This window comes from Chrysochloris asiatica, unplaced genomic scaffold, assembly GCF_000296735.1.
Source record: "Chrysochloris asiatica unplaced genomic scaffold, ChrAsi1.0 scaffold00302, whole genome shotgun sequence".
Classification (NCBI taxonomy): domain Eukaryota; kingdom Metazoa; phylum Chordata; class Mammalia; order Afrosoricida; family Chrysochloridae; genus Chrysochloris; species Chrysochloris asiatica.
In genome coordinates, this window is record NW_006408820.1 from 1,170,019 (window position 1) to 1,197,903 (window position 27,885).

General features: G+C 41.9%; 1 protein-coding gene across 1 annotated transcript; it reads left to right on the forward strand.

Annotated features, from left to right (window-relative positions):
* Positions 1–1,815: 1,815 nt before the first annotated feature.
* On the forward strand, positions 1,816–27,885 carry MAB21L3 (mab-21-like 3 (C. elegans)). The gene is made up of 6 exons (XM_006874808.1): positions 1,816–1,863; positions 12,879–13,019; positions 16,379–16,670; positions 23,667–23,848; positions 24,551–24,745; positions 27,652–27,885. Exons 1-6 carry the CDS (start codon positions 1,816–1,818, stop codon positions 27,883–27,885), a joined length of 1,092 nt encoding a protein of 363 aa, XP_006874870.1.

Below are 27,885 nucleotides of genomic sequence, written 5' to 3' on the forward strand. Positions count from 1 at the left end.
GAGTCAAAGAGTCAGGGATCTGTATCTACAAAGACAATTGGTCTTTGTCAATCTCTCAAGGGAAGCTGTCTCAGAGGCTGTAGGACTGCCCTCTTTTTCAGAACGTTTTCCCATAAGGAACCATTCTATATCTCGGAGTCAGGAATTGGATTGTGCTTGTATAATGTCCCTATTGCCATTCTGGCAAGCATCCCTAGTGCATGGAAATGAGAGTTCCATTTATCACATTTGGGTCAGTTATAGGATAGGAGTAATCAAACAGAGCAGCCAAAAATGTATGTAAGTTTGCATATTTGATAGCAGGTGTCTGGAGTAACTTTAGAACGTTCCAGAAATGGGCTCACCAAAGGAAAAGGATTCTGGAGTTAATGATTACAGTGAAAGCAGAGGTAAAACCAAAACCAGGAGCTCATGGAAAAACAGAAGGACTTTAGGGAAGCTGGAAATGAGGTGAAGAGAGAATATAGAATGGTGTGGAGTTCAGAGGGAGACACTCTTGTTCCATCTATGAGAAGCTGATTATTTTGGATTGGCAGAACACTGGTAAGAGAAGCAAAGGGAGTAAGATTCTGAAATATTCTGGAGCATTTGGTGTACAAAGGAGATTTAGGATTACACAGAGGGCCAGTAGAGAGGTTATAGCAACATAATATTTATCTTGATGATGGAGATGTATAGTGTATCTGGAGAAGCTGGATTCAATACTGGCACTAATGTGGTGGGTGGAGCAGAGAGCAGCCAGCCGGGGGAGAGTCCAGGAAGATATGCAAATCCTGGGTACATAAAAAGCTGAGTCACCACAGGTAGCGCTGGAGTCCTGTCTGGACAGACATCTGATTCTGGAACTTTGCTGAGAAGTGAGCTGAGCTCACAGAAGCTTTATAATTTTTTTTTTTTTAAGATCATCTGATACCACACTCTGTGATGTTTATCACATTCAGGGAGATTAGGCCATTGTGATTTTTTTTTTTTTTCCTTGTAAAACTAGCCGCAGCCCGTCAGACTGGGAATTTACTGGTTGAACTGTTTTCCAACATGGGTTTTGCTGGCAAAACCAAACGTGGGTGTTTCCTCAAAGCTCCAGAGACCTGTTTACACTGACTTTATTTTTACTGCTAGCTTTCAAATGGGAAGAGGGAAATTATGCTTAAAGGTCAGCAGGTGAGCATAAGAATCCCTGTTGTACCTCTACTGCGGGTGCCTGTGTGTGTGTTTATGTCTGTGTGCACGCACACACGCTGTTGTGCCTTGATTGGTTGATATAACCTGGTCACCTGCTTTTAGGTCTAAAGAGGTGTGTCAGGCGAATCATTTGACAGTTTCCTATTTGTTTATTGTAAAGAAAGTAAATCAGTCTGCGGGATTTTCTGGCTTGGAGGGCCAGGTTGTTTACTGTCAATAAGATAAGGACAAGGTGATATAAGATACTGAACTCAGGGGTGTATCTAGTTCGAATCAGGATATGAGAAGAAAAAGGTGGAGAGCAGTCAACGAGTACATTTCTGTCTTGATGAAACTTGAGGTGTTTGGGTGGGAAATAGAACTTTGACAACTGCCCTCAGGTCAAAGTACTAGACAGTAGAGCTAAAAGGTAAAATTAGGTTAGACTCAGATTCAATTTCATTCATTCCCACTTCTCACAGTTTGGAAATGAGAACTTGAATGAAGAGTTGAGAAGGCAAGTCTCTGGTCCATGGTCACGATTCCAGAGAAGCTTTGCAGACAGAGGCTGGGGCGGACTGCCCACCAGTGTTTTCCTCCCACTGAGAATCCCACCAGGAAGTTGCTGCTTGACTCAGAATTGAGTGAGAAGCCATGAAATCTCTGACTTCTGCAAACTTCGAGGATTGCCTGCTGAAGAAGGTAAGGATATACGCGTGTCTCTCCACACAACCCTTTCTCACCTTCTCTGTGCCATTCTCACTCCCCAGCCCTGATCCAAAAAGGATTAAATGATCTTTCCAAAGGTACATAAAATTCTCCCCAGGAACTAAAGACCACTCCCCAGAAGCTTTTCTTTCAGCCCTCTCTTTCAGTGAAGCATGAGTGTCCTGAGATATGTCGGGTATAGAGTGTAGAACAGAGACTTCCAACTTAGGTTATAACTCCAGCTCTGTCACTGGTATTTCTGTACACATGATCAGGTCACAGTCATGTCACCTCTTTAAGCCTTGGCTTTCTTCTCTGTAAAATGGGAGTGATAATGAGGTCTTGGAGTCCTGATGTGGCACTGTAGGATAAAGCACTGGACTGAAAGGTCAGTTCGAACCAAATTTGGAGGTTCAAATTCACCAGCTGCTCCTTGGAAACCCTATACAGGGTCCCTATGAGTTAGAACCGACCGACTCAAAGGTACGTAACAGCAGCAACAATAGGTCTTAGCTGGATCATTGATAAAGAATCAATAGAATGAAGATGTTTTTGGAAACTCTTAAACTGCCAAATTTTAAGAAAAATGTCATGATGTTGTTATATACCACTTAAGAACTGTTTATTTTTTTTCTGCATAGAATTATGTGGTCCTGAAGGGACCTTTTGATATTATCTAACTCAGTCCTCCAGAGTCCTTGGTGTGGCGCTGTAGGATAAGCACTGGATGGCAAGGTTCATTTGAATCACAAGGTGGGCACTTCAAACTCACCAGTCGTTCTTCAGAAACCATATACAGGCTGGCTATGAGTCCAAACCAACTTATGGGCACTTAACAACAACAAATCCAAAGCTTTGCATTTACAAATGAAGCTACTAAGTTTTCATTTAAAGCAAAAACATTTAAAGTGATTTTCATACCTTTGCAGGTAAACAAAGCAGCGCCACATCAGAACTCCCCAACACAACAACAACACATGGAAGGGTTGCTTATTGTGGCCCAATATTTTTTGAAAGAATATAGTCCAAATTCTGTGGTCTGGCATTCTGGTAACTCTAGCAACTGTCTTTTTACCCTTCACTTCTCTGGCATTTCCAATGGCAGGGGTTCTATACATTGAATTGAGCCTTCTTTTTGGATATCATAATATTACTTTAAAAAAATTTTTCAAATTTGTACAAACATTTCAAAATGGTGAGATTTAGCACAGACATCCAGATGTCCATCTTCTCTGGAAAAATAGGATGTCTGACAACTACAGGGCCCAATTTCTTGTCCAGTAGCTGTTGGCTGAAGCGGAGCATTCATTAGACAATGGATGTTACAGAATTTTCACCCTCTCTGAGCTTGACACCAATCCTGTCTCTCCCTCAGTTTCCACTGTAGGTCTCTGAGTCTTCTATGCCCACCTCAGGGCCTGAGCTACCCCTCTCCTCAATCATACAAAATCTCTTCCCTCTTCAATGCTCTTCTGGCTCTTATTCAGCCTCCAAACTCAGGAGATTTCCCTGACACCTAGACACAAATTGTTTTTGACTCCCTATAAACTTCTATCATAATTACTACTGATAATATTTATTTAGTAATCAGTTACATATTGACGTCTTCCCTATTATTCTCTTGCTTCTTGTTGATCTAATATTTTATTCTTTATAAGCTTCTGAAGAGAGAAACATTATCTTGGATCTCTTTCTTCCCCTTGATTTTTACAGAGTGTCTTGCAAATTATTTGGCCAGAAATACCTTCAGGGTTCATTGAAGATAAACAAGCAGTAGTAGACAAGGTACTGGCAGGTTGAAGTGCATACAGGACCTCATTTAATCTAGTCAAAAACCTGACATCTGTGTGTATGACCAGCATAATAATAGAGGAAGAAGCAGAGGCTTCTGGATATTAAATAACTTGTCCAATAGTACTCAGCTAAACAGTGAAGGTTTCAACTGAGTCTTCTTTACTCCTAAGACTAAGCCCATCCACAGATAGAAATGGAGGGGCATCTACTTTTTACAAAACACTGTGCTATGGGTTGAGGATCCAACAAAGTTTGAGATGGGTCTGCCAAGTGAGAGAGAAATTCTGTGTTTGGGGTTACTTTAAGGATGGCCCCATTCTAGCTACAGACATTGCAAATAGTTCCAATGTACACACAGGCAAGAATTAATACAACACAATGCAGACTGTGTGGGCACAACAGAGATTTGAGCAGAGTATAAGGAGAGGAGAGGAGTGTTAGCTCTAATGGATGAGAAATTTCATAGAGAAATGCAGACAAAGCCTTCTAGGGTGTGTAGTGTTCTTCTGAGTGGAGAAGCACAGTGAAGGCCTTCCGGCCTAAGAGCACTCTCACCCCACCATCCAAACAGTTGACGTGAGTTTCATTCCTATTCATTTTATCTTTTGGGAAGGCAGGCTAGGTTACAAATAAGGGCTTTGGAATTATACTGCCTTGGTTTGAATCCCTGGTTTGTGACTTACTGGGGAATTAGTGAATCTTTTCGAACTTTAATGTTCCCTTCTGTAAAATAGGAATAATGATAGTGTCCATTTTAAAGGATTATTTGGAAACAGTAGCAGCTCAGTAATAATCGTAGCTCCTTGATAATGCCACTGTTCTAGCTTCTGTTCCTTTTGGGAGCTGCAAATATTCTGTGTGGCCCCATTATTTGGCTGACGGAGGTATTAGACTCAAAAGATAGAGATAAAACCGCAAATCCAAACCCATTGCCACCGAGCCAATTCGGACTCATAGAAACCCTACAGAATTAGAACTGCTCCTTAAGGATTCCCAAACTGTAAATCTTATCTTTCTTCTGCAGAGCAGCTGGTGAGTTTTGAACTGCCAACTTTAAGGTTAGCAGCCTGTTGCTAAACCCACTTCACTACCAGGAATCCTTGAAAAGCTAGGGAGAGGATGGTGGACATCTATTACTACCTTGTTTGTATCTGTCACTGAATTTAAATTCGCATGATTTTAGATTACTAACTCCAGGAAGACAGAGATTACAGCTGATTGCTGGAGTTAATGCATCACTAGAATTAAAGTTCTGCCTTCCTGTTTTCTGCAAGGAAGTTCTCAGTTGTGTTCCCTAGTGGCACTCGTCATGGATGACAATCACAAGGCCATAAGGCCATGAGCTCATTGGTGTGACCAGGCTTGTGTGGCATTCCTGCATGCTAATTTAGTGCCAACTTCTGTCTTTGCAGAGATCATGTCGGAGTACAAGTGAGTCAGAGTGATACTATTATAAGGGATAACCTTGAATTCCCAGTACGTTATTTTTGAAATAGTAAATTATTCACCACTTGAGCTATTAATAGTAACAAATGACTTTGGAGACACGAATGGGTTTAATGTTGTCACAACGTTGTGGTTTGATGAGGAGGAGTGGGAAATAGCGAAGCCTGGGAATGTGTACATGTGTATGGACTAGGCAACCTTCTAACCGGATCTAGCATCCGTTTAACAGATTTATTTACTATAATTAATTTCTCTGTTTGCTCTGTCACATCTACAAATGCAGTCTTTAAGAAAGAAAATTATGTCTTTATTCAATGAAATCAATCAACAGGAGAGGGATGTAAAATTTGAATAGGTTTCTGAGGTCAACTTTGGGTTGAATGTGTGTGATTCCATTTTCTTAAATGATCCTATTTCCACCTGTAACGCTTTGTCATGAAATAGATTTGGTGACAAAAAGGCTGACTCAGACTGTGTTAGGTCTTGCTTGCTTCCTGAAGTTGGAGAGGCAACAAACGGATTCTAGGATTGGGTTATTTACTTTGCAACATGTGGGAGGCCCCATGAGTCACAGTCTACTTAATGGCAACTGCTTTTTTATTTTCCCTATTTTCTGAATCATCATTGTCCTGCAATAGGTTCTTCTGGGGTCACTGGGCTAGTCAGCAGTCCCAGAAGTGGTTTGTGTTGCACACCTCACAGGCTAGCTCCCATGTTGTTCTCATCATGTCCAGAAACCCCAGACTCTTTCCTTCCACTGGTCTTGACCATGACCTAGAGTGGTAGTGTAGGAAGCTTCCATTTCAGAGTGTAGAAAGGCAGGCAATGGGGCCTGTGGTACAGGTTTATAGTGATCTTGGTGGAAGAAAGAGTCCTGCAAACTAGAAGGCTCTCCCACATGTAGAGACCTGTCACAAACCAACCCCAGAATCCTTTATTACCTCTCAAATTTCAGGAAGCAAGTTACCACCTTGCAAAGCATTGCAATTCCTATGACAACAGTTGTTCTCAAGTCGATTCTAACTCATGGCGACTCCATGATCCCATGTGTGTCAGGGTAGAACTATGCTCCATAGGGTTTTGAATGACTGGCTTTCAGAAGATCACCAACTTCATTGCTAACAGCTGAGCACATGCATCCTTTGCACCAGCCAGGACTCCATGGGAAGGCAAGGGCTGCACATTACCCAGAGGGAAAGATACTCTCACTCGGCCAGCATCTCGCACACTGTGGGAACGGATTTGCCCAAGGCAAGGCTCTCTCCCCATAGCTCTGACCCAAATCCAATGTCACCATCAGGCACCTGTTGGACTATCTGTGGGTGTTCATGGGATACCCAAATAAATGAACACTTGGACTTATTATTTTAAGGTGTTTAGGTTCAGGAAGAGGATAAAAGGTACTACTTTCAGTGCTTCTGTACTTGGGAGGGAGTATGACACAATTTGATGAAAAGAGGAACCTATGCATTATGTCTAGTTCTACTGCTAATTACCATTAGCCTTCTGGGAGCCACCGTGTTGCAATGCTGTTGTTGTTGTTTAGTACCGTGGAGTTAGTTCCAACTCACAGCAACCCTGCATAGGGTTTCTGAGGCTGTAAATCTTTATGGGAACAGAAAGCCTCATCTTTCTCCCATGGAACCGTTGGTGGTTTCGAACTGCTGACCTTGAGGTTAGCAGTCCTATTTGTGACCACTACACTACCAGAGCTCCTTGTTGCAATAGGCCTCAGTAAAATGATCCCAGACAACATGATTTCTGAGTCTTTTCCAATTCTGTGATCTGAGTCTAAATTGCAATCTCACTGATGGATGCAGAAAATCAAAGGCGGATCTTGAGGCCGCAGGGCCCATAAAGCATTCTCCTCTTCTGACTTTTCCCTTTCGGAAATCAAAACAGGTCATAAAGGTGAGCCAATTACCCTGTATAAAGAGTGAGACATTGTAGGTGTCTCTCAGGAAGTGTGTGATTTTGCTGTGCTCAGTAAGGAAATTCCATCACCAAATGAGGGCACGATTTATGTGAGATTCACAACAGAAAACAACTCTTCATGAGTGCATATATGTGTGCATATACACTCTCTCCTGTCTCTAGCTTTCTTCTGTTAAAGAGGATTTGATGGTGCCAACATGGTTGCAAATCTTTTATTAGCTTATTAACTCAGGAAACTAAATACATTGCATTCTGTTACTCCTACTCATGTGAGTGCGGAATAACACCAGTGGAATTGGAAGATTCTGGGGGGCTAGTCTCAGTCCAAGGAACCCTGATGGTACAACGGCCAAGTGTTCAGTGGCTAACTAAATAGTCTGAACCAACCAGCCACTCCATAGGAGAAAAGACCTGGCAATCTGACCCCTAAAGATTATAGCCCACCAACTCTATAGGGCAGTTGTATGCTGTCACATGAGTCTCTGTCACTCACAGTGATTGACAGCACCACCAGTAACAGTTGTAGTTCTCAATACATTCTGAGAACTTAACTCTTTGAGAATATTTCTCAGCCCATTATCTCTACATAACGACAACGTCCTATCTAGTTAGCTCTTTTGCTACCTTTTACCACCATGCTTAATCAGACTTGTGATCCCCAATCTTCTTCAGTATCTCCTAATCTACTAACCTGGCTTCAGACCTCTTTCTTTACTTTTTCAGTGTTCTCGCTTCCCAGTTTGGAAACCATGGCCTACCACTTGAACTCTCCCTTGTTCTTTTCTCCTTCTCTAGCTTTGGCTCAACAGACTCCAGTCTTAGCTTTGCAGCTTTTCCCTTTGGAGGGCGGAGAGGTGCTGAAGAACACACTGAGCCCACTGGAATGCCATAGGCCCCTGGACCCAACCTCAGCTGAGATTGCCTGGCAATCTTTACAGGTGTACCTCAAAAGTCTCTCATTCCTAATAGCAATGATTTCCAAAGTCTTTCAGACTTAAATCCCTTGCTTTCCTCCTCTCCACCTCACTCTCAGCAAATTGTCTTGTTGCCTTTTCGATACAAAAAATAAGTATCAGACAGGAAATCTCTCAGATTGCCACCACACCCTACCCTTTTCCCTAGATTTGCACCTATCTTTTTTCTCTATTTCCTTCTGACATAGCAAAGCTAAGTCCTCACCCAGGTTTCTGGATTGGTACTACTCCCTACTGGGAAATTCTTACTCAAGTCCTTTGCTTTCTGCTAACTCTTCCTTTTCCACTGGATCTTTCTCTTGCCATTTAAACATATCCAAGCCTGTGGATCATTTTGAAAACAAAACAAAAAAACAAACCTGTTGATGTTTCTTGAAGGACTTTCTTACATCAGTCTCTACTTGTTCATCTCCCAATCATTGTAACCCCCTGCAGTCTGGTTTAACACCCACCACTCCTTAAACACACCCATCCTGTTCTTCTCCTTGGAGGGCAGAGAGAAGTGCTGGAATCTCTCACCAAACCTGTTCTAGTTGCCAAACTCTATGGATGTTTTCAGACCTTTTCTCACTCACTAGGGTACTGTTGAACTTGTTCCCAAAATTCCTCTTTATTTCTAAAACTTTTCACTCTGTGTTTTCTCAACTGCCCACCACTCCTCCGATACAATCTCTGCACCAACAATATCATAGGAGCAACTGCAGTTCTCTTTTTGTGTTTCCTCATTCTGAAATATCTACTTTTTTACTTTTTAGAATGATTTTCAGGCCTTTCTCTTTCTAGTTAATGCCTACCAATCTTTCAAGGGCCAACTCCAATACTCGATTCTTCCATGAAGGGTCCAAACTGCAAGAAGGTGAAAGAACCCTTTTTGGATACCCATAGCATCCTGTTCAACCTCTACTTAGCCCTCAATTGCACTATTTTCAACAGCCAGGTTAATTGTCTTGCTTTGATGATGCAACCGTAAACTACTGGACAGTATGCATGCACAAAGCTTGGCATAGAGTAGATGCTCAATAAAAACTGGTTGAATAGAATTAAATCACAATACATAAAGGAAATCTCACAGTGAAGAGGACCATTAATCATAGGCTTCTAAGAGAATTGTACTTTATTTTTGGCATGGCAAATGAACCGCCCCCTCTGTGGCTATCCCTCCTTCTTCTACTTGGCTACTCTGGAGAATACAGAGTCTTCATTGTTTACAAATGCTAAAGGAAGGTACCTTTGGTTCCTTCTCTCATGATGACTTATGAAAGGATGGGCATTAAAAGTGTGGAGAAGAGCAGATGGCTATTGAAGACAAAAAGACGTTGAAAGGCAGGCCAGGGAGGATCACCATATTGAAGATCAGACAAAACACACTGATTTTGAAGAAGACAGCTTTATCATATATTCCTAATGACTGTAAGTTCATTAAGATCAGAGGCCCTGTTTTGTGTTTCCTGTGATTCCTTGCAGTGCTAGGCATCTGCAAGGTATTAGCTTGCTTTTCCACAACAGTGCTCTGTGTGGGAACATGCGCATCAAATAGACTAGATTAGCTGCTCCCATTGTGCCCTGTGCAGCCAACACTTTCCCATGTGGCATCACGAGAACTGCATTCTGTACCCATACTGTCTTCCCAGTACTGTGAGTGCAGGCCTGTGTTTCTCTGATTCACTGCTGTGTTCCAGCTTGTAACAAAGTACCTGGTAAAGATCAGTTGCCAGTGAGTTGATTTTGACTCACGGTGAACCTGTCTGTTTCAGAGTAGAATTTAGCACTCCATAGGGTTTTCAAAGACTGATCTTTCAGGAGTAGATTGTCAGATTTTTCTTCTGAGGTACTCTGGGTATAATAGAACTGAAAACCTTTTAGTTATTATTGTTGTTAAATCCATCGAGTTGGTTCTAACCCATGATGATCCTGTGTAGGATTTCCTTGGAGCGGCTGGTAAGCTTGAACGGCTGACCTTGCAGTTCAAACTGACTTTGCAGTCCAGAGCATGGAGCCACAGCACCATGCCAGGATTCCTAGGTTAGTAGTCAAGTATTTAACCATTTGTGCCATCCATGGACCCTGCCTGGCATGCACTTAGCGGTTGCAAAATGACTTGATGTAGTATAAAACATAGATGTTTTTGTTAGTTGACCATGAGTTGACTTAAACACAATGGGACAAATAATGACTTTTGGTCCTGAATCATGTTCACAATTGACTGCCTGTTTGAGTCTGTCACGCAGCTCCTGTGTTAGTCCATTTCCTTGTTGACCCTCTACTTCACCAAATATGGTATCCTTCTCTTGTGATTGACCCCTCCTGATGATCTATCTCAAGCATGTGAGTCGGATGATGTTCTATTGTGAACCATAAAGTTTTCAGGAGTAGATTCCTAGGTCTTTCTTCTTGGTGTGTCATAGTTGGAATCTCTATTGAAGCCTTTCCCCATGGGTTACCCTGCTGCTATTTGAAATATCAATGGTATAGCTTCCAGCATCAGAGTAGCACACAAGACACCAACGAACTCATAATGCAACAAACTGATAGATGATGGTAGAAATAAGCATGCCTGCATATTTGTCTTCTAAGTATGTGTATGTTTCCTGGTGGCACTGTAGGATAAGCACCAGACTGCTAACTGCAAGGTCATTGGTTCAAACCTACCAGTCACTCCTCAGAAACCCTATACAGGGTCGCTATGAATTGGAAACAATTTGATGGCACTTAATACAGCACTTAAAACTTCAAGGTCAGCAGCTCTAAACTACCAGCTGTTCTGTGGGAGAAAGATGAGGCTTTCTGCTCCTGTAAAGATTTGCAGCCTCGGAAACCCTGTGCAGGGTGACTATGAGTCAGAACCGACTCTACGGTATTTAACAACAACAACAATGTACATATGCAGTTGGTTTGTTGGTTAATGGGAGGAATGAGATCTCAGATGACTGGACTAGTTGGTGACTTCGCTTAGGGAAAACAGAAATCTCTGTGACTTGGACTTATTTTCTGGATATTTTGACCAATTAGTGGATATCTCAAAACAACTCTAGAATATAATGTTGTTACTATTGTTGGGTGCTGCCGCGTTGATTTTGACTCATAAGAATCCCGTGTTACAGAGTAGAACTCCTCCACAGAGTTTCCTTGCCTGTAACTTTTTTTTTTTTTTACTTGTTATTATGAATTGAGTGTCCTGTAATATTCAGAGAGCACCAGGTCTTTTTCCTCTGGAGCTACTGGATAGGTTCAAAACAATATCAACCTTCCAATTAGCAGCCAAGTGCTTAACTTTTTGCACCACCTAAGCTCCTTCTAGAATATATATTGTTGTTGTTATTGTCATCAAGTCAACTCCGACTTATATGGTTTCCGAGGAGTAGCTGGTGGGTTTGAACTGCTGACCATGTGGTTCGCAGTCCAGTGCTGATCCTACAGAGCCACACCATTATACTAAAGCAGCCATTACACCAAACTCCTAAGGAGTATAGATTTAGAATGGACCTTACATTTAGATGTATCAGATACTGCTTAAAATCAGCCCCTGGAGGCCATGTCTCTCTAAAGACTCCCATTGTGATGGTACCACCTAAGCTATGAAAGGAAGATCTCTCTGCATTTCAAGAAAAGCTTGCAGCAGTATGAAGAGGCCTGGGGACTCTTGGGCCCAGAGACAATGGTGTGGCCACAGAGGACTCGAGAGGAGAGTGGAGCTACCGGCTGACGGGAAGAGAGAACATATGCACAGGAGCACCCACACTTGCAGATGATACCCACGTGACCTGGACCAGATGACTGGATGATCGGAGCTCAACCAGAAGAGGAAAGAAGGGTGGGGGGGGGAAGAGTGAGCTGATACAGTCTGATGAATTTGACCTATACCTATGGAGCAGCGACTCAAAAGAGGGAACAAATCCTCACAGTAAGAAACATTCACACACCCCCACACGCACAGAGTGGACGGAGAAGGACAGCTTGGACATTGGATACTCAAATGGGGAGGGGGGGACTACAAAGGCAAGAAGTGACTGGCTTACAAGCTTTCAAGAGGGAACCTGGTGCTAGGGAGCATGGCAGAAGGCAGAATCTCCAATAGGTACTATTCAATCTGTCTGGGCGGAGCTGATGAAAGGAGATACAGATGGGTAACTCGTGATACTGTAGTGAATAATGCTTATCAGGACGGATTATGAGGGTTGGAAATGCAAAGGTAGAAGTTTTGTAACAAGGAAGGGAGTGATTAATTCTCCAGGATAGGAGCGGAGGCCTCTGGGACCATCAACGGAGAAGAGCCGAGAGCGGGACCCTGCCCAGAGAAACAGAGATGCCTGAGATAGAGACAGAGATGATGACATGGATGGAGTGATGAAGTGACTGGGGACTTTGGACCCAGAGAGGGAAAGGGACTGTAGGCTGAAAACTGGGGGGAGGAGGGGGAAGTGTAGGGGATGGGTTTCTGGGATATACTCCTTGGGTGGTTGAGGATGCATGGAGGGGATTGGAACCATGGCAATGAGATGATATACGATGGAATGAATGTAAAACTAAAGTTCTCCCATGTAAACTATCATATAATTCACAATAAAACATTTAAAGAAAAGAAAAAAGAAAAGCTTGCAAACACTTCCCATTGCTTCTTTGATTTGGATTTTTCTGTCTTGCTTGGAGTTTACTAAAAATTCCTTTACATTTCCCACAAACGTTTATTTCCCTAAACCTAGCATCTAAGTTTCTATCTCCAGAAGTTCTGGGAAGGGCAGAATTTTTTGAGCTCAACTCTTCCGGCTATCCATCACTGTGGTCATGTCTCTTCATTTAATTGTCTATTGCTCCATGGCTTGTACCTAAAACAACCACCTTTGCCAATCCCTCCATACACAGGTGGACTTAAGACGCCAGCTGATTTCCCAGACTATGAGGGAAGTACAGAAAGTCGTCCACTGTTTGACCACAGATATCAGCTGCCATGACATTAGGTTTCAAGCTGTCCCTTACTCTGACACCTACAATGGGAACATTAAGGTAAGCAACTGTTACCTGTCTTCTCAAAGCCCACTAAGAGAGCCTTTACCTGTTCTACCTTAGACATGCTTCTGCCTGTTTGTATCTGGCACTGCATGACAGGCTATAGTCAAACACTAGGTAGGCCCAGGTTGTGGGAGAGGGGAGAAGAAATGGAGGGTCTTGGGAGAAAGGAGCTGAGCATGATAATCTGTAGGTGGGAGGTGAGGGAAGAAGAAAGTGAAAGAGGCAGCCTTTAGAAACTGCAGGGGCCAGTCTCTAATGCTTCTCCTGCTGAGGAGCCCAGAAGGCTATCAGCTACCAACACAAGCGCAGGACAACCAGCATTCCTGCAACACTCCCTGTGGGCAGAGCCCTGCTCACGTAAGTGCTCACGTAAGCGATCTCACTTAAACCTGAAAAGCACCTCAGGGAAGACATGTGATGGTCATTTCCAATTCAAAGATGAGAATCTTGACAATCATTTTGAGTTCCCTTGCCTCAGTTTTTCTTAGTATTCCTAAGAACCCTTTAAGTGTGTATACATACACATATATTTACTCATACCTTGGAGTCCTGCTGAGATGCTGTAAGATAAGCACTGTTCAAACCCACCAGCTGTTCCTCAGGTTACTACGAGTCAGAAACGACTCAGTGGCACTAAACAAAAACAACAACAGCAATATTCATACCTTATTTCTCACATCACAGTATCTGTCCCTTGATTGTGGGGTTACATTTATTGTGTTAACACTCAGCATGTTCTGGAGCACAGATCAGATACTCATGTTGGATGAATGAATGAGCAAAAGAATTGCTACTTAAACAAGACTGTTGCTGCTTCAGAACATTTTGAGGGTATTCAGACACAGGTTGGTAGACACAGATACCACCCACAAGGTTATATGGCTTATGGGCAGAGTCTGTTCTTTGAAATTTTACTGCAGGAATACAATTGTGAAATTAGATTGGACCCTGGAATGTGAGAACATCACCTGTCCAACACAGGCCAACTTAAATTGAACAAATATAGGCCAGTCACTAGAAACACAATATTAACATCACTTTTCCTATTACCTCAGGAAATATCCTTCTGTGGTATCATGTCAGTCAGTCATAGTTTAAAATGCATCTTGCATTCATATACATAATTCCCTACATATTAAGTTTTTAAAACAATCATACTGTAACATATTAAAGTTGCTTTTATTTCACCTTGGATAAAATTCAACACGTATTTAATAAATACCATTTATAGGATTAACAACATGTTAGTAGACAGATTTTTAATTCCATAATTCAGACTCCTCCTGGCCTTTTTAAATCCAGCCACCTTTCTACAGCTACCAGAAGGCAGGTAGGCCCATCACCTAAAACATATGATCATTGTTATTGAAGAGTGAAGCAGAGTCCATTGGAGCTGGTTTTAGTCAATGACTGGGCCCTGGGCAAAGGTTAACCAGATTCCGTTGCCAGAATTTTCCTTGAGCATCAGGTGACTTCTCCATTAAACAGATGACTAGTAGGCTTACATCAATCAGTAGGTTGACCAGGATGCAGTGTAGAGTGGACTGTTACATGCTATGGTCAAATTCAAGTTCTCTCAGTGGTACTTAATACTATTGACTAACTTGTTCTACCTCTTGGTCTGTCTAAGTTCATTCTGACCACTGATTAACTGGTTCCTATAGAAAGGATCCCTAGTGATGCGGTAGGATAAGCACTGGACTGTTAACCACAAGGCCAGCAGTTCAACCCCACTAGCCACACCTTGGGAGAAAGGTGAGGCTATCTGCTCTCATAAAGACTTTGTTGTTTTTGTTGTTGTTAAGTGCCATGGAGATGGTTCTGACTCATAGTGACCCTGTACAGGGTTTCCAAGGCTGTAAATCTTTATGGGAGCAGGAAGCTGATAGTTTCGAACTGCTGACCATGAGATTAGCAGCCTGATTCGTAACCACTATGCTACCAGAGCTCCAGAAACCCTACGCAGGGTCACTATGAGTCAGAAAAGACTGGATGGCAATGAGTTGTTGTTTCTTTATTTAATTTATAAAAAGAAGGAGATGGATTCTGATTGATTCTTTTTTACTATTAAACTAGAATAATCTTAATCATAGCTCCATGGGCTCAACAAACAAGATTTTCTTTCACCTTGAGTTCATAGGGATAGTAATTAACATTCCATGGGACTCTCAGTGCAGTTATAAAGAAATGGAGATATTTTACAGAACTCTTTCTCTTCCTCTCTTATTCCATCCCACCCTTCATTCCTTTATCCCTTTCACTTGTTCCAACTTATTCATTTTTGACTGATAAACAACCAAAAATAAAGAAGAGTTGTTGTTGTTGTTAAGTGCCGTTGAGTAGGTTCTGACCCATAGCAACCCTGTATAGAGTTTCTGAGGAGCAGCTGATGAGCTTGAACTGCCGACCTTGCAGTTCAAACTGACTTTGTAGTCCAGTGCATTAACCTACAGCGCCACACCAGGACTCCATTAAGAAGGATTACTAAGTCTAAGTTTTAAACTATTGGGCAGTGTGGCACTCACACCAATCCTTTTTGCTCAACATAAAGTAAAATGAGGAAATCCAAACTGGAAAACAATTTGTTAATTTCCTTAGGTAACAAAGAGAATTTTTCAACCAATATGAAAAAAATTTGAATGGACCAATAGAAATCATGACAAAAATATGAATCACAGGAAATTGAACTCACATCAATCAATCCAAAACTTGAGCTCACATTCTGACTTTACCACTCTTTGGCAAGATCTCCAAGTTTCTCTGAGCCTTAAATTTCTCATCTGAAAAATGGGAACAAAGCTCATCTCACGCCATAATTGTGAAGCTCAGATGGGCCAAAATACCCACCATCATCAACTGATTCCAACTCGTAGCCAACCTGCACAGGACTCCTGAGACTGTCAATCTTTAGAGGAGCAGACAGCTTCGTCTTTCTCCTGTAGAACAACTGGTGGGTTTGAACCACTGACTTTGTGGCTAGCAGTTCAGTGCTAATCCTACAGCGCTACCAGGGCTCCTTAAATGGGCCAATCCCTGAAAATTACAACACAAGGCGCAGTGTGTACAGGATCTAGTGAATACTCATTCCTTCTCCTTTTTCTTCTCCCAAACTTTGGTCCCATATAGAGTTCCAAGTCTAGCTCACTCTTTTGCTTGTGGATTCATGAAACCCAAGGCTTAGCAATTAATTTACCTTCTCAAAGCATTGCAAAGGGTTACTGACAGGTCAAAGGTGGAGTCCTTGCCCCACTCAAATTGCTTAGAGCTGACTTGACAGGTTGATTCCTGGAAGGTCTCCGTTGCCGCTCAAGACTATGTGCTCATGATCTTTCTCTCTCCTTTCCTGACCCCAGGTTTTGACCCCCAGACACTTCCTCGTCACAGTCCCGATGAAAGGCCTGGCTGGGTACAGGGAGGTCAAGGAGGGCCACTGGCGGTATTACACCCTGCAGGGCGACAGGCTTTCCACCCATGTGCGGTGCCCAGAGGACCTGCAGCAGTGGCTGGAGGTGGAGCAGTTTATGAAGAGCCTATGGCAGTGGCACGAGGCAGATGTGACCATCCAAGGTGACATTGTGCCCGCCAAGGTCCTCCAGGTGTTCCAGAAGCTGGTGGAAAATGCTGTTACAACCTGTCACCTCTCAGGTAAGCTGATCCAGATAAGTGCAAAGGAAACTTGTGGCATTTCTCTTTTGTTCTAAAACTCTTCTGTAGGCTAGGCCTTGTCCTGTTACTTGAAGCCCATGGTCTAGACAGTAATCTATGTGCCACTTACATTTCTATGAGCTCCATAATTTGAATTAGCTTTTTTTTTTTTTTTTAACTACTGTTACATCCATAAGAATGGAATTGATACCCACAACATATTCTCATGACGTTAGCTAGTTTACTGGCAATGGCATAGATACGATGAACTGTGAGGTATGTGCCCTTTCTGGAAGGCTAGCTTAAAAACTTGAATGTACTATATTTTTAAAGTAAATTACCCACAAACCTTTGTTACCAGCACATGTTTAATGTCACACCTCTGACTGACTGTAATTTCCCTGTGTGTTCAGTTACATACAACATTCAAAAACCATTGTCTTGTACCAAAACACAAAATAAAAAATCATATAGAACCAAATCTGACAACCTCAAAATTTTAACCTACTGATTACTGTGGCACACACACATGCAGACACACACATACTTTTTGCTCAGTCGGAAGGGTGAGTTACAAAATTGCTAATTTCCTTCATTATCAAAGAAAATTTATCAACCAATAAAAAAAAGATAAATGGATCAATACAAATCATGACCAAAATGTGAATCTCAAAAAAAAAAAAAGAATATAAATAGCTAGTAAAATTTTTAAAAATATGTTTCATCTAAAGTATATTTCAAATGCACATTTAAACATCTAAAAAGTTGGTGGAGATGACAAAATGTAAGCATGTTCAGTGTAAGGGCAGACGTGAGAAGTTAGGCATTTCCAGAAATGCCTAAATGTTCTTGGAAGTGTAAACTGGTGCCTCCAAATTTGTTGATTTTTATTTTTATAATGTGCTTCCTTGGCAATCCGGTAATTCCAATCCAGAAATACATCCTGACAAATACACAAAGAACTACACATGAAGCTGGCCACTGCCTTAGGTCTTATAATAGTAAATGGTGATGGTGGTGGTGTGCTGTGGAGTTGGTTCCACTTGGCAGAAGTAGCATCATTTACATGGCCGACTTGCCTTCCTTAGCCATGTAGATTATCTCCAGCTATAAGGAGCCCTGGTAGTTTAATGGGTTACAAACTGGGCTGCTAACTGCAAGGTCAGCCATTTGAATCTACCAGCCATTCCGCAGGAGAAAGACGAGGCTTTCTGCTCCCATAAAGATTTATAGCCTCGGAAGGAGTGGCTGGTAGATCCAAAGTGGACTACTAAGAAGCCTTTAAAAAGCACGAGGTACATACACACATGTGTGTGCATGTGGTACCACATGCACACAAAAAATGTCCATACTTGACAATTAAGTGAAAAACCAAAGGGATGAACTGCCCGTGATTCCATTTGTGTGGAGAGAAAGGATGAAGCTATACATTGACTTTTCTAGACAGAATAATTCTGGGATATTCCATAATGGTAGTGTTGTTGTTAAGTGCTGTTGACTCAGTAGCAACGCATAGCAACCCGGCATGGGGTTTCCAAGAAGCTGCTGGTGGGTTTGAACCACTGACTCTATGGCCAGCTTCCAGTGCTTATCCTATAGTACTACACCAGGGTGTATATCTAATGGGTTTTTATTATTATAAAATTCTTCCATGGACTGTTTAATATGTCCTTGATATCAGTCCTTCAGAGAAAGAATGACTTTTCTACCTGCATTATAGGTGTGAAAACTGAGATTTAAAGTAACTTGCCAGGAACCACACACCTAGTAAGCAGAGAGAATGGCAGAACCAGTGTGGGCCAGGAAGGCTCACCTCTTCATTTCGAGACCATATTCATAGTGAAAGTGGAAATAGAGTCAAACTGGGCCAGGCTGGGGAGGTGCTCTTATAATAATGTGGAGTATCAGTTGTTATCATTGTTCCTGCCTAGCCAGCTCTGAAGAGCGGCAGACAATAGCCCTTTATGACATCCTGGCCAAAGAGAGAAATGTTTTCCTTTTGAACTTCTGACCACAACTAATAAGCTCCTATTTTCTCTCTAAGGAAGGAAGAGAAAAATAATGTGAGTAAATCCCAACGTAAAACAGTTCATCTTTAGCTACAATGGAAGAAAACAAACAAAAACCCCCTGTGTATCTTTTGAAAGAACCCAAACCCACATATTGCCTTCCAGTTGATTCTCATTCATAGCAGTCTTATAGAACAGAAAATAATTGCCCCTCGAGTTTCCAAGGACGTAACTCTTTATGGAAGCAGACTACCGCATCATTCTCCTAAGGAGCAGCTGGTGGGCTTGAACTGCCGGCCTTCTAAGTTAGTTGCTGAGTACATTTGCCACTGTGCCACTGGGGCTTCCTATTCGAAGAACACCAACCCAAAAGCCCATTGTCATTGAGCCTATTTTGACTTATAGTGACCCCATAGGACAGAATAGAGCTGTCTATAGAGTTTCTATGGCTAAAATCTTTACGGAAGTACACTGCCATATCTTTTTCCCAGGGAGTGGCCAGAGGGTTCAAACTGCCTACTTTCCAGTTAGGAACAGAGTGCTTTAATCACTATGCCACCAGAGTTCCTGTATCTTTTGAAAGAAGGGACACAACTTGTAAAAGAGGAAATGCTGGTATCCGAGCTGACAAACTTTACCACATGCATCTATCTATTTCTTTCCCTGACTGGGACGCAAGGCAGTGAGGGCTTCTTCCCATGCCCTTGGCCCTTTGAGATGGTGGCTGTGGTGGTCTTGGAAGTATGATTGCTTATGATGATAGGGCAGAAGTCTTGGTGTGGCGCTTTGTGACAATGCACTGGTCTGCAAGGTTGGCTGTTCAAATTCACCAACCACTCCTTGGAAACCCTATACAAGGTAGCAATGAGTTTGAACCAACCTGATAGCACTTAACAACAACAACAAACATGAGAACAGGGCATCTGAAAGTAGGCTGACTTATTGGGTAGTGAAAAAAGTACCTAAGACATTTTGACTCAGGTAAAAGCCAGGTTAAGCTCACCTCACCAAAAGGTTATGAAAATGGGGACTTGTTAGGTGTTGTTGAGTTGGTCCCAACTCACAGTGCACAACAGAACGAAACACAGCCTGGTCCTGAGTCACCTTCAAACAATCGCTGCTGTTTGAATCCATTGTGGGAGTCACTGAGCCAATCCATCTCACGAAGGATCTTCATCTTTTTTCCTGACCCTCTATCAATCATCCAGGGATTGGTCCTTCCTGCTACCACGTCCAAAGTACAAGAGCTGAATTCTTGCTAACCTCACTTCCAAGACAGATTTGTTCATTCTCTGGTAATCGATGGTATATTTAATATTCTTTGACAACATCATGATTAAAATTCATACTTCTTTTCCAGTCTTCCTTATTCTCCATCCAGCCTTTACATGCATATGAAGTGATCGAAAATACCAAGGCTTGAGTCAGGTGCACCTTAGATCTCAATGTGACATCTTTGCTTTTTAACACTTTAAAGAGGTCTTTAGCAGCAGATTTGCACAATGCAATATGTCATTTGATTTTGCGATGACTGCTCCATAGCCATTGGTCAAGTAGAATGAAATCCTTGACAACTTCCATTTTTTTCTCCATTTATGATAATGTTGCTTATTGGTCCAGTTGTGAAGATTTTTGTTGCTATTGTGTTGAGGTGTAATCCATGCTGAAAACTGTAGTCTTTGATCATCACTAATAAGTGCTTTAAGTCTTCTTTACTTTCAGCATGTGTCATTTTTATATCATAAGTTGTTAATGAGCCTTCCTCTAATTCTGATGCCACATTCTTCTTCATATAGATTGGCTTCTTGATTATATACTCAGCATACAGATTTAATAAATATGGTGAAAGAATATAACCCTGGTGTACACCTTTTCTAATTTTAAACCAGGCAGTGTCTCCCTTCTTCTCAATGTTATCCCTAATTTGTTGTTATCCAGATAGTACAATGTCTTTGCATACTCAGTGAATCACAGGTAAACAGCTTTCTGGCATTCTCTGCTTTCAGCCAAGAAATATCTAGTATCAGCAGTAATATTTCTTATTCCATGTCCTCTTATAAATGTGGCTTGAATTTTGAGCAGTTCCCTTTGCATGAACTGCTGCAACTGTTTTCAGATTATCTTTCACAAAACTTTACTTGTATGTGATATGAATGATAGTGTTCAATAGATTCCACATTCTGTTGCATCACCTTCCTTTGTAATGGGCACAAATATGAATCTCTTCTAGTTGGTTGACCAGAAAGCTGTCTTCAAAATGTTTTTTTGTTGTTTTTTTTTCAATATTCATAATGAAAATATTATTGGCTCGCTTTTTAACATATTACTCCTGGCTGCTTTAAAAAAAAATTTTTTTTTAACTTCGACTATACAGACAATATAGAAGCAACCAAGACTGTAGAACCTACAAATGCTAAACATTTGCAATCTAGCCTTTATATACTTTTTAAACTTTTTATTGTGAATCAGATGAAGGGTTTACAGAGGAGATTAGTTTTCTATTCAATAATTCATACACATTTCCATGAGGTTATCATTTGTCCTTTGTAATTATCAAGTATGCAAATACCCTATTCCTCACCAAATTTTCCTTTTTTTAAAATCAAGAAAACCTTTTCTAAATTTTTACAACATTGATCTCATACAACTTTTGTCCTTATGTGGTTGACTAATTTCCCTAGCATGATATCTTCCAGGTTCATCCATGTTGTGAGATGTTTTGCAGATTCATCTTTATTCTTCAACATACACTGTGTGTATGTACCATCATTTGATTAATTATTCTGTTGATAGGTATTTAGGCTGTCTCCACTTTTTTTGTGTCTCTTGAAGACAACATGTTGAAGAATCCTATTTTCTTATCCATTTTGCTCTCTCTGTCTCTTGACTGGTGCATTTAACCCATTTACATTCAGTGTAATTATTGATAGGTATGAATCAATTTTTGCCATTTTGTTGTATGCTTTTGCCCTGTGGGTGGCAAGAGGGTATGGTAGTGCCTGGGCTGTGTACGGGCACAGTTGTTGTCTCCTATCCTCTGAAGTTCAGGTTCTAGGATTTTCATTTGTGTCTGTTTCATTAGTTCTCTCCTATCTTTGTTGTAGAGGATATGAGTAGTCATCTGCCTAGTCAGCCGTCTTGCCAAAAATCCTTGTCTTCCAAATTTCTTGGCATAGGTGAAGGAACAACAGGGTTGCATCCATTAGTTGAAACATCTCATTGGTATTTATTCAATTTCCTGGAGTCTTACTTATCACTAATGCCTTCCGTGCAGCTTGGATTTTTTCCTTCAATACCATCCATGCTTGATCTTGTACCCTCTCCTGAAATGGTTGAACATCAGCCAGTTCTGTGACTCTGTATTCGTTCCATCTTCTTTTGATGTTTTCTGTCCCATTGCTATTAATGTTAGGTGCCGTCATGTTGGTTCTGACTCCTAGTAACCCTATGCACAATAGAACAAAACACTGTCTGGTCCTGCACCATCCTCATAATTTTGTTATATTTGAGCCCATTGCTGCAGCCAATGTACCAATCCATCTCACTGCAGGTCTTCCTCTTTTTCACTGGCCCTCTGCATTACCAAGCATGATGTCCTTCTCCAGGGACATGTCCTTCCTGATAACAGGTCCATAGAATTCTTTTGCCCATAGAAACCTTCAATATTGGAAACGGAAACTAAAACTTTTTCTTCAGTTCTTTCAGCTTGAGAAATGCTTAGGATGTTCTTTCCTTTTGGTTTTCTAACTCCTGATGTTTGCACATTTCATTATAGTAATTGTTTTCTTGAACACCCTTTGAAACCTTCCATTCAGCTCCTTTACTTCATAATTTCTTCCATTCACTTTAGCTACTCTGTATTCAAGAGCAAGTTTCAGAGTCTCTTCTGACATCCCTTTTAGTCATTTCTTCCTTTTAAAAATAACCTTTTGCTTTCTTCATGTATGATGTCCTTGGTGTCATCCCATGACTCATCTGGTCATTAGTGTTCAATGTGTCAAATTTATTCTTGAGATACTTTCTAAATTCAGGTGGAATATACTCAAGGTCATATTTTGGCTCTTGTGGACTTGTTTCAATTTTCTTCAGCTTCAACTTGAACTTGCATATAAGCCATTGATGATCTGTTTCATAGATGGCCCCTTGGTCTGACTAATGATATTGATTGAACTTCCTCATCATCTCTGCACAGTGTAGTCAGTTTGATTCTTGTGTGTTCCCTCCAGTGAAGTCCATGTTTATAGTTGCTGTTTATGTTACTGAAAACAGGTATTTCCAATGAATAAGTCATTGGTGTTGGTCTTATAAAATTCTCTTATACAATCTCCTTTGTCTTTTTTATCACCAAGTTCACCAATCACTGATCCCTCTTTGTTTTTGACATTCCAACCACCAGAAATTATCAGTGCATCTTATGCCTTTTTTTTTTTTATTTTTTTTTTATCAATTTCAATCTGCAGAAATTGGCAAAAAATATCCCATTTCTTCATCTTTGGCCTTATTGCTTGGTGTGTAAATTTGAATACTAGTCATGTTAAGAGACACAGGCTATTCCTAATCTGTGTCAGAACATCTGGACAAAGAGAGAAAAAAAGGCATTGGCCATATATTGTCTTCCTTTGTCTCACTAAAAAACAGTGTCTTGGTCTTAGGGTGGAATGGAGTAGAATGGTTTAATTTTGTTTTACAGTGACCAATACTATACCTTTTTATTTTAAGACTCTTCTGGAGAATTTCTTACTGAAAAGAAAAGGTCTTGGGTAGGAGAGAGAAAAAAACCCGCCATAAAAGATTGTCTACTGGTGCTTCTGGCACTATCCACCTGGCCAATTGGTTTTCACATAAACACCCTCACCTGGATGGGCTGCTCACCTTGTGAAAGTTGACCTACCTATTACAAGGAGCTGGCCAGGGCAGCTGCTCACAAATCCCTTCTTTGAATACTTGTATTAAGCAAGACTCTCTCCTCATTATCTTACCCCATCAGGTAAGGTCAGCATGCTAGAGAGATTTGGCTCTGTGGTTTCTGTTGCCGTGGAAACATCTGCATGTCAAGTGGAAATAGAGCTGGTCCCTGCCGTGGAAATCCCCACCTCCTGGTCTGCAAAAGCCCGGTGGCCCCGATGTCTGAAGCGTTGGCCTTCCCAGGAGACAGTGGAGTGCATTAAGGTATCAGTGGGCGGGCCCCAGCCACCAGGGCACAGCTGTTCACAGTTTAACCAATTGCAGCACTACTGACCACCAACTGGCTTCTGAAGGAAAGTTAAGTTTACCCACAGGATTTACGAGACCACTGGTCTAGTAAACTGTGTAATTTCCACACCAGCGGTATCAGCATCACCTGGAACTTAATAGAAATGCAGATTCTTACATACTGCTTTGAATCTACTGGAAGTGACCTATCAGTTTAAATTTTAGTGGGCCCCAGGTGATTCCGATGCTTGTACCAGCTTGAGAACCACTACACACGGGGACATGGAATATAGGCCTCTCTTGTTAATTTTCCTTATTAAAGGCAGTTTGTGTTGGCCCTGAGGAGTCTCCAGGTGACATAATTAATTGTTCAGTTGCTGACCTAAAAGTTGGATGTTTGAGTCCACTCAGAGATACCTTGGAAGAAAGACCTGCAAATCTACTTCCAAAATTCATTGAAAACTCTATGGAGCATAGTTCTACTTTGACACACATGGGATAACAATGAATTGGAATGAACCCCTCCAGTAACTGGTCTTTTATCTCGTTGGCCCCACGTAGTCTACACTGCCTGTCCTAGCATAGACCTCCCACATTAGTGGACTGCTCCAGAGATGGCGTCTTAAATCTATAAGCATCATCTATATCATTTACCCCCTCTTTTTGTCTTTTTTGTAGTCATTTGGGTTTAGCTTGTTGGCCCGTTCGAATTATCACTGGCAGCTGAACTTCTTCCGGGCCGAGCAAGCACTGTTGGAACTGCTGGATGAGGACGGGGGCTGTCGCAGGAAGTGCTTCCAGGTCATGCGGCAGATGAAGGAGGATGTCTGGTGTCCAGGGCAGAGGCCGGTTCTCACATCCCACCATCTGCAGGTAATGTCCAGGCCACAGGAACCCCATCCCCTGCTCCTCTGTAGGGCCTGGCCAAAGCCATACAGAGATGAGTGTGAGTAAGTGTGTGTTTTTTTTTAATACAGATGGGGAGAGTGAGTGTGTTTCTGTGTAAGTATGTATGAGAGAATGTGAGCGTGTATGAGGGCTGAGTTCAGGGTGGAGCTCTAGTGTCCATTAGTCAGCATCCTGCAAATGATTTCTTCTTATGGAAACATGCAAATCCAGGCTATGTGAGTGTGTTCAGGACACTCCTGAGTTAGGATAGCAAATACCCTCTGCTTTCCCCGCTTTCCTTTCCCTTCTTTTTTTCTCCTCCTCTCCTTCTTCCTCTCTGTCTGCCCCCTCATCCTCCCCGCTTTCTTCCCACTACACTATTTTACTCCATTCAGCAAATCAACTTGAGTGCTCTCCATGTGCCAGAAACACTGCCGAGGTTCAGAACATGGTGACACAACACACTCTGTGCCCTTGAGAAATCGAGTTTGTGAAGTTCTGTGAATTGCTGAAACTTCCAATGAGTTCAGGTTTTCCCTGGTGTTAGGACACATTCAGTTCCTACTCATGTACCCAGTGCAGTCACTCACGTACACACCAAACCCTCTGCAAGCCAGGGCATGCTGCTCTTACCACATGGACAGGCTGCAAACATGTTTCCAAGCTTAGGAACTTCTGGTTCCAAATCATTGGGCAGGGATTTTTCCATCACTCTGCCAGCGCCTGTCTGTTTGGGCTTAACCCAACACTACATTCATTAATACATTCACTCACTACCTCACTCATGCATCCAGCCAGTGTGTATTGAGACACATTTTTCCTAATGCTTTGTGCAGAGTTGTCATTGTTAGGTGCCATTGAGTTGGGTCCTTAGGAGAAAGACTTGCAATATGCTCCCCTAAAGATGACAGCCTTCGAAACCCTATGTACAATTCTCCTCTGTCCTATGGGATCACTGTGAGTCTGAATCAACTCGATGACACATAACAATATCTTTCCTAGTGCTTTGTGTATACAGTTACTGCTGTTAAGTGTCATTGAGTTGGTTCTGACTGATATCAACCCTGTTTAATTTCTGAGGAGCTGCTGGTGGGTTTAAACTGCTGACCTTGTGGTTCGAGCTCCAGTGCTGATGTCTACAGCACCACATCTGGACTCCTTTGCACATAATAGTTGCTCAATAAATGAGTTGGTTGAATCAGGAATAATTTCATGTGGGTTTTTTTTTTTTTTTTTTTCCTTCTTAAAAGCACTTGATTTTCTTGAATTTCCTGATAACTTGTTCTCCTTCATTTGCCTAATAATCTATCAACATCTCATTACTGGGGCCTTGGGAATTTCAACCTTTTCTACATGTCCCTCAAGTATATTCCTTTAGAAAAGATAAGCCGTTCTCTGAGACCTTGGACATCTTCCTTCTTACTTGACTTTCTACAGGTCACACCAGTAAGTGGCAGAGCTAAGAAGCAAATTCAAGTCTGTCGTCACATGTCAGAATCACATATCCTTCACTATTGACTTCATTGCCTCTTAACAGATCGGTAGCTGCATGATATGCAGTGAATCAATTCTGCTGAAAGGCAATTGTTTGCTGTTGTTGTTGCTAAGCGCGGTTGAGTCGGACCCAGGCCTGTTGAGTTTCACAACATGGACATTGGTCCTTAATGAGAACAACATTTGGGAATAATGGCAGAAGAATCCATGTGCAGTAAATTGAAGTGGAGAATGACAGGCAAACTGAAAAGTCTGGATTCACAGAGACCACAAGGTCTGTTTGAATTGCAAGGGTGCAGTTCAAGCTCACCAGCTGCTCCTCAGAAACAACTCAATGGCACTTAACCACAAGAGTTGAGTAGTGCATTAATAGTTTAGTGGTAGAATTCTTGCCTTTAATGTGCAAGACCCAGGTTCAATACTGGCCAATACAACTCATGCACAACTACCGTCCATCTGTCAATGAGGGCTTGAGCACTCCTGTGTCTCTGAGCAGATCACAGCAGAGCTTTCAGAGTGGGATGAATGACAGCAACAAGCGCTAGGGTGGAGGAGAAGGGTAATCAATCGTACCTAGTTCCTGCCAGACTAGCCCCAGCAGGAAGATTGTTGTTGTTAAATGCCTTGCAGTTGATTCCAACTCCTAGTGACCCAGTTCAAACCAACTCTACGGTCCAATGCAGGATTTCACAGCACCACACCAGAACTCCAGCAGGAAGATAGGAGGATGCAAAACTATAGGAAAATTGTCTAGTTTAGAAAGATGAGAGTTTCTGTTTTCCTGTCTGAGGGAAAGGAATTTGCCACAAGTGGGGTATTGCAGACTTAAACAGTGGTCATCGTTACAAGTGTCCATGGAGAATCGAGAGTAAATTAACAAAGAAGCAGAGTCGGTGAGGTGGGCAAGATTGAGTGTCACCTCGAGGTGTCTGACTGGCTATGTACTGTCGAGTCACTTCTGAATCATAGTGACTCTGTATCATGTTACTGAGGCTGTAAATCTTTACAGGAGCAGAAAGCCTCATCTTTTCTCCTGTGAAACACCTGGTGGATTTGAACTGCTCACCTTGTAGTTAGCAGTGCAACACATAAGCCACTAATTCATCAGTGCTCGTTCACCTCAGGTTGTTGTTGTTAAGTGCTGTTGAGTTGGTTCTGACTCTTAACACACCTGTATAGGGTTTCCAAGGAGTGGCTAGTGAGCTTGAACTGCCAACCTTGTGGTTCAAACCTACATTGTGGTCCAGTGTTTATCCTATAGGCCACACCAAGACACTTCAGATTAGGGATCATGAATTCATGCAAACCAATCTGCCCTGGGTAATTCCCTTCTCCCTAATGTAAGCTCAATAATGCTTCTGAAGAGATGCTCTGACACTGGTCTCTTCCGTCCACAGACTGTGCTCTTTTGGACTTGCGAGAAATATCCTCACTCCAAGGACTGGCAGGTTTTCAGCGAATCGTTCCTGCGCCTGGTACAGAAACTGCACAAGTGTGTGAGCCAGCACTTTCTGAAACACTATTTTGTGCACAAGAGCAACCTCCTCCGGTATGCCAGCTCGGTGGAACTGGAAGCTGTGGCCCAAAGACTGGCCTCTTTTCTGAAGAACCCCAAGATCAGCCTGCCCTGA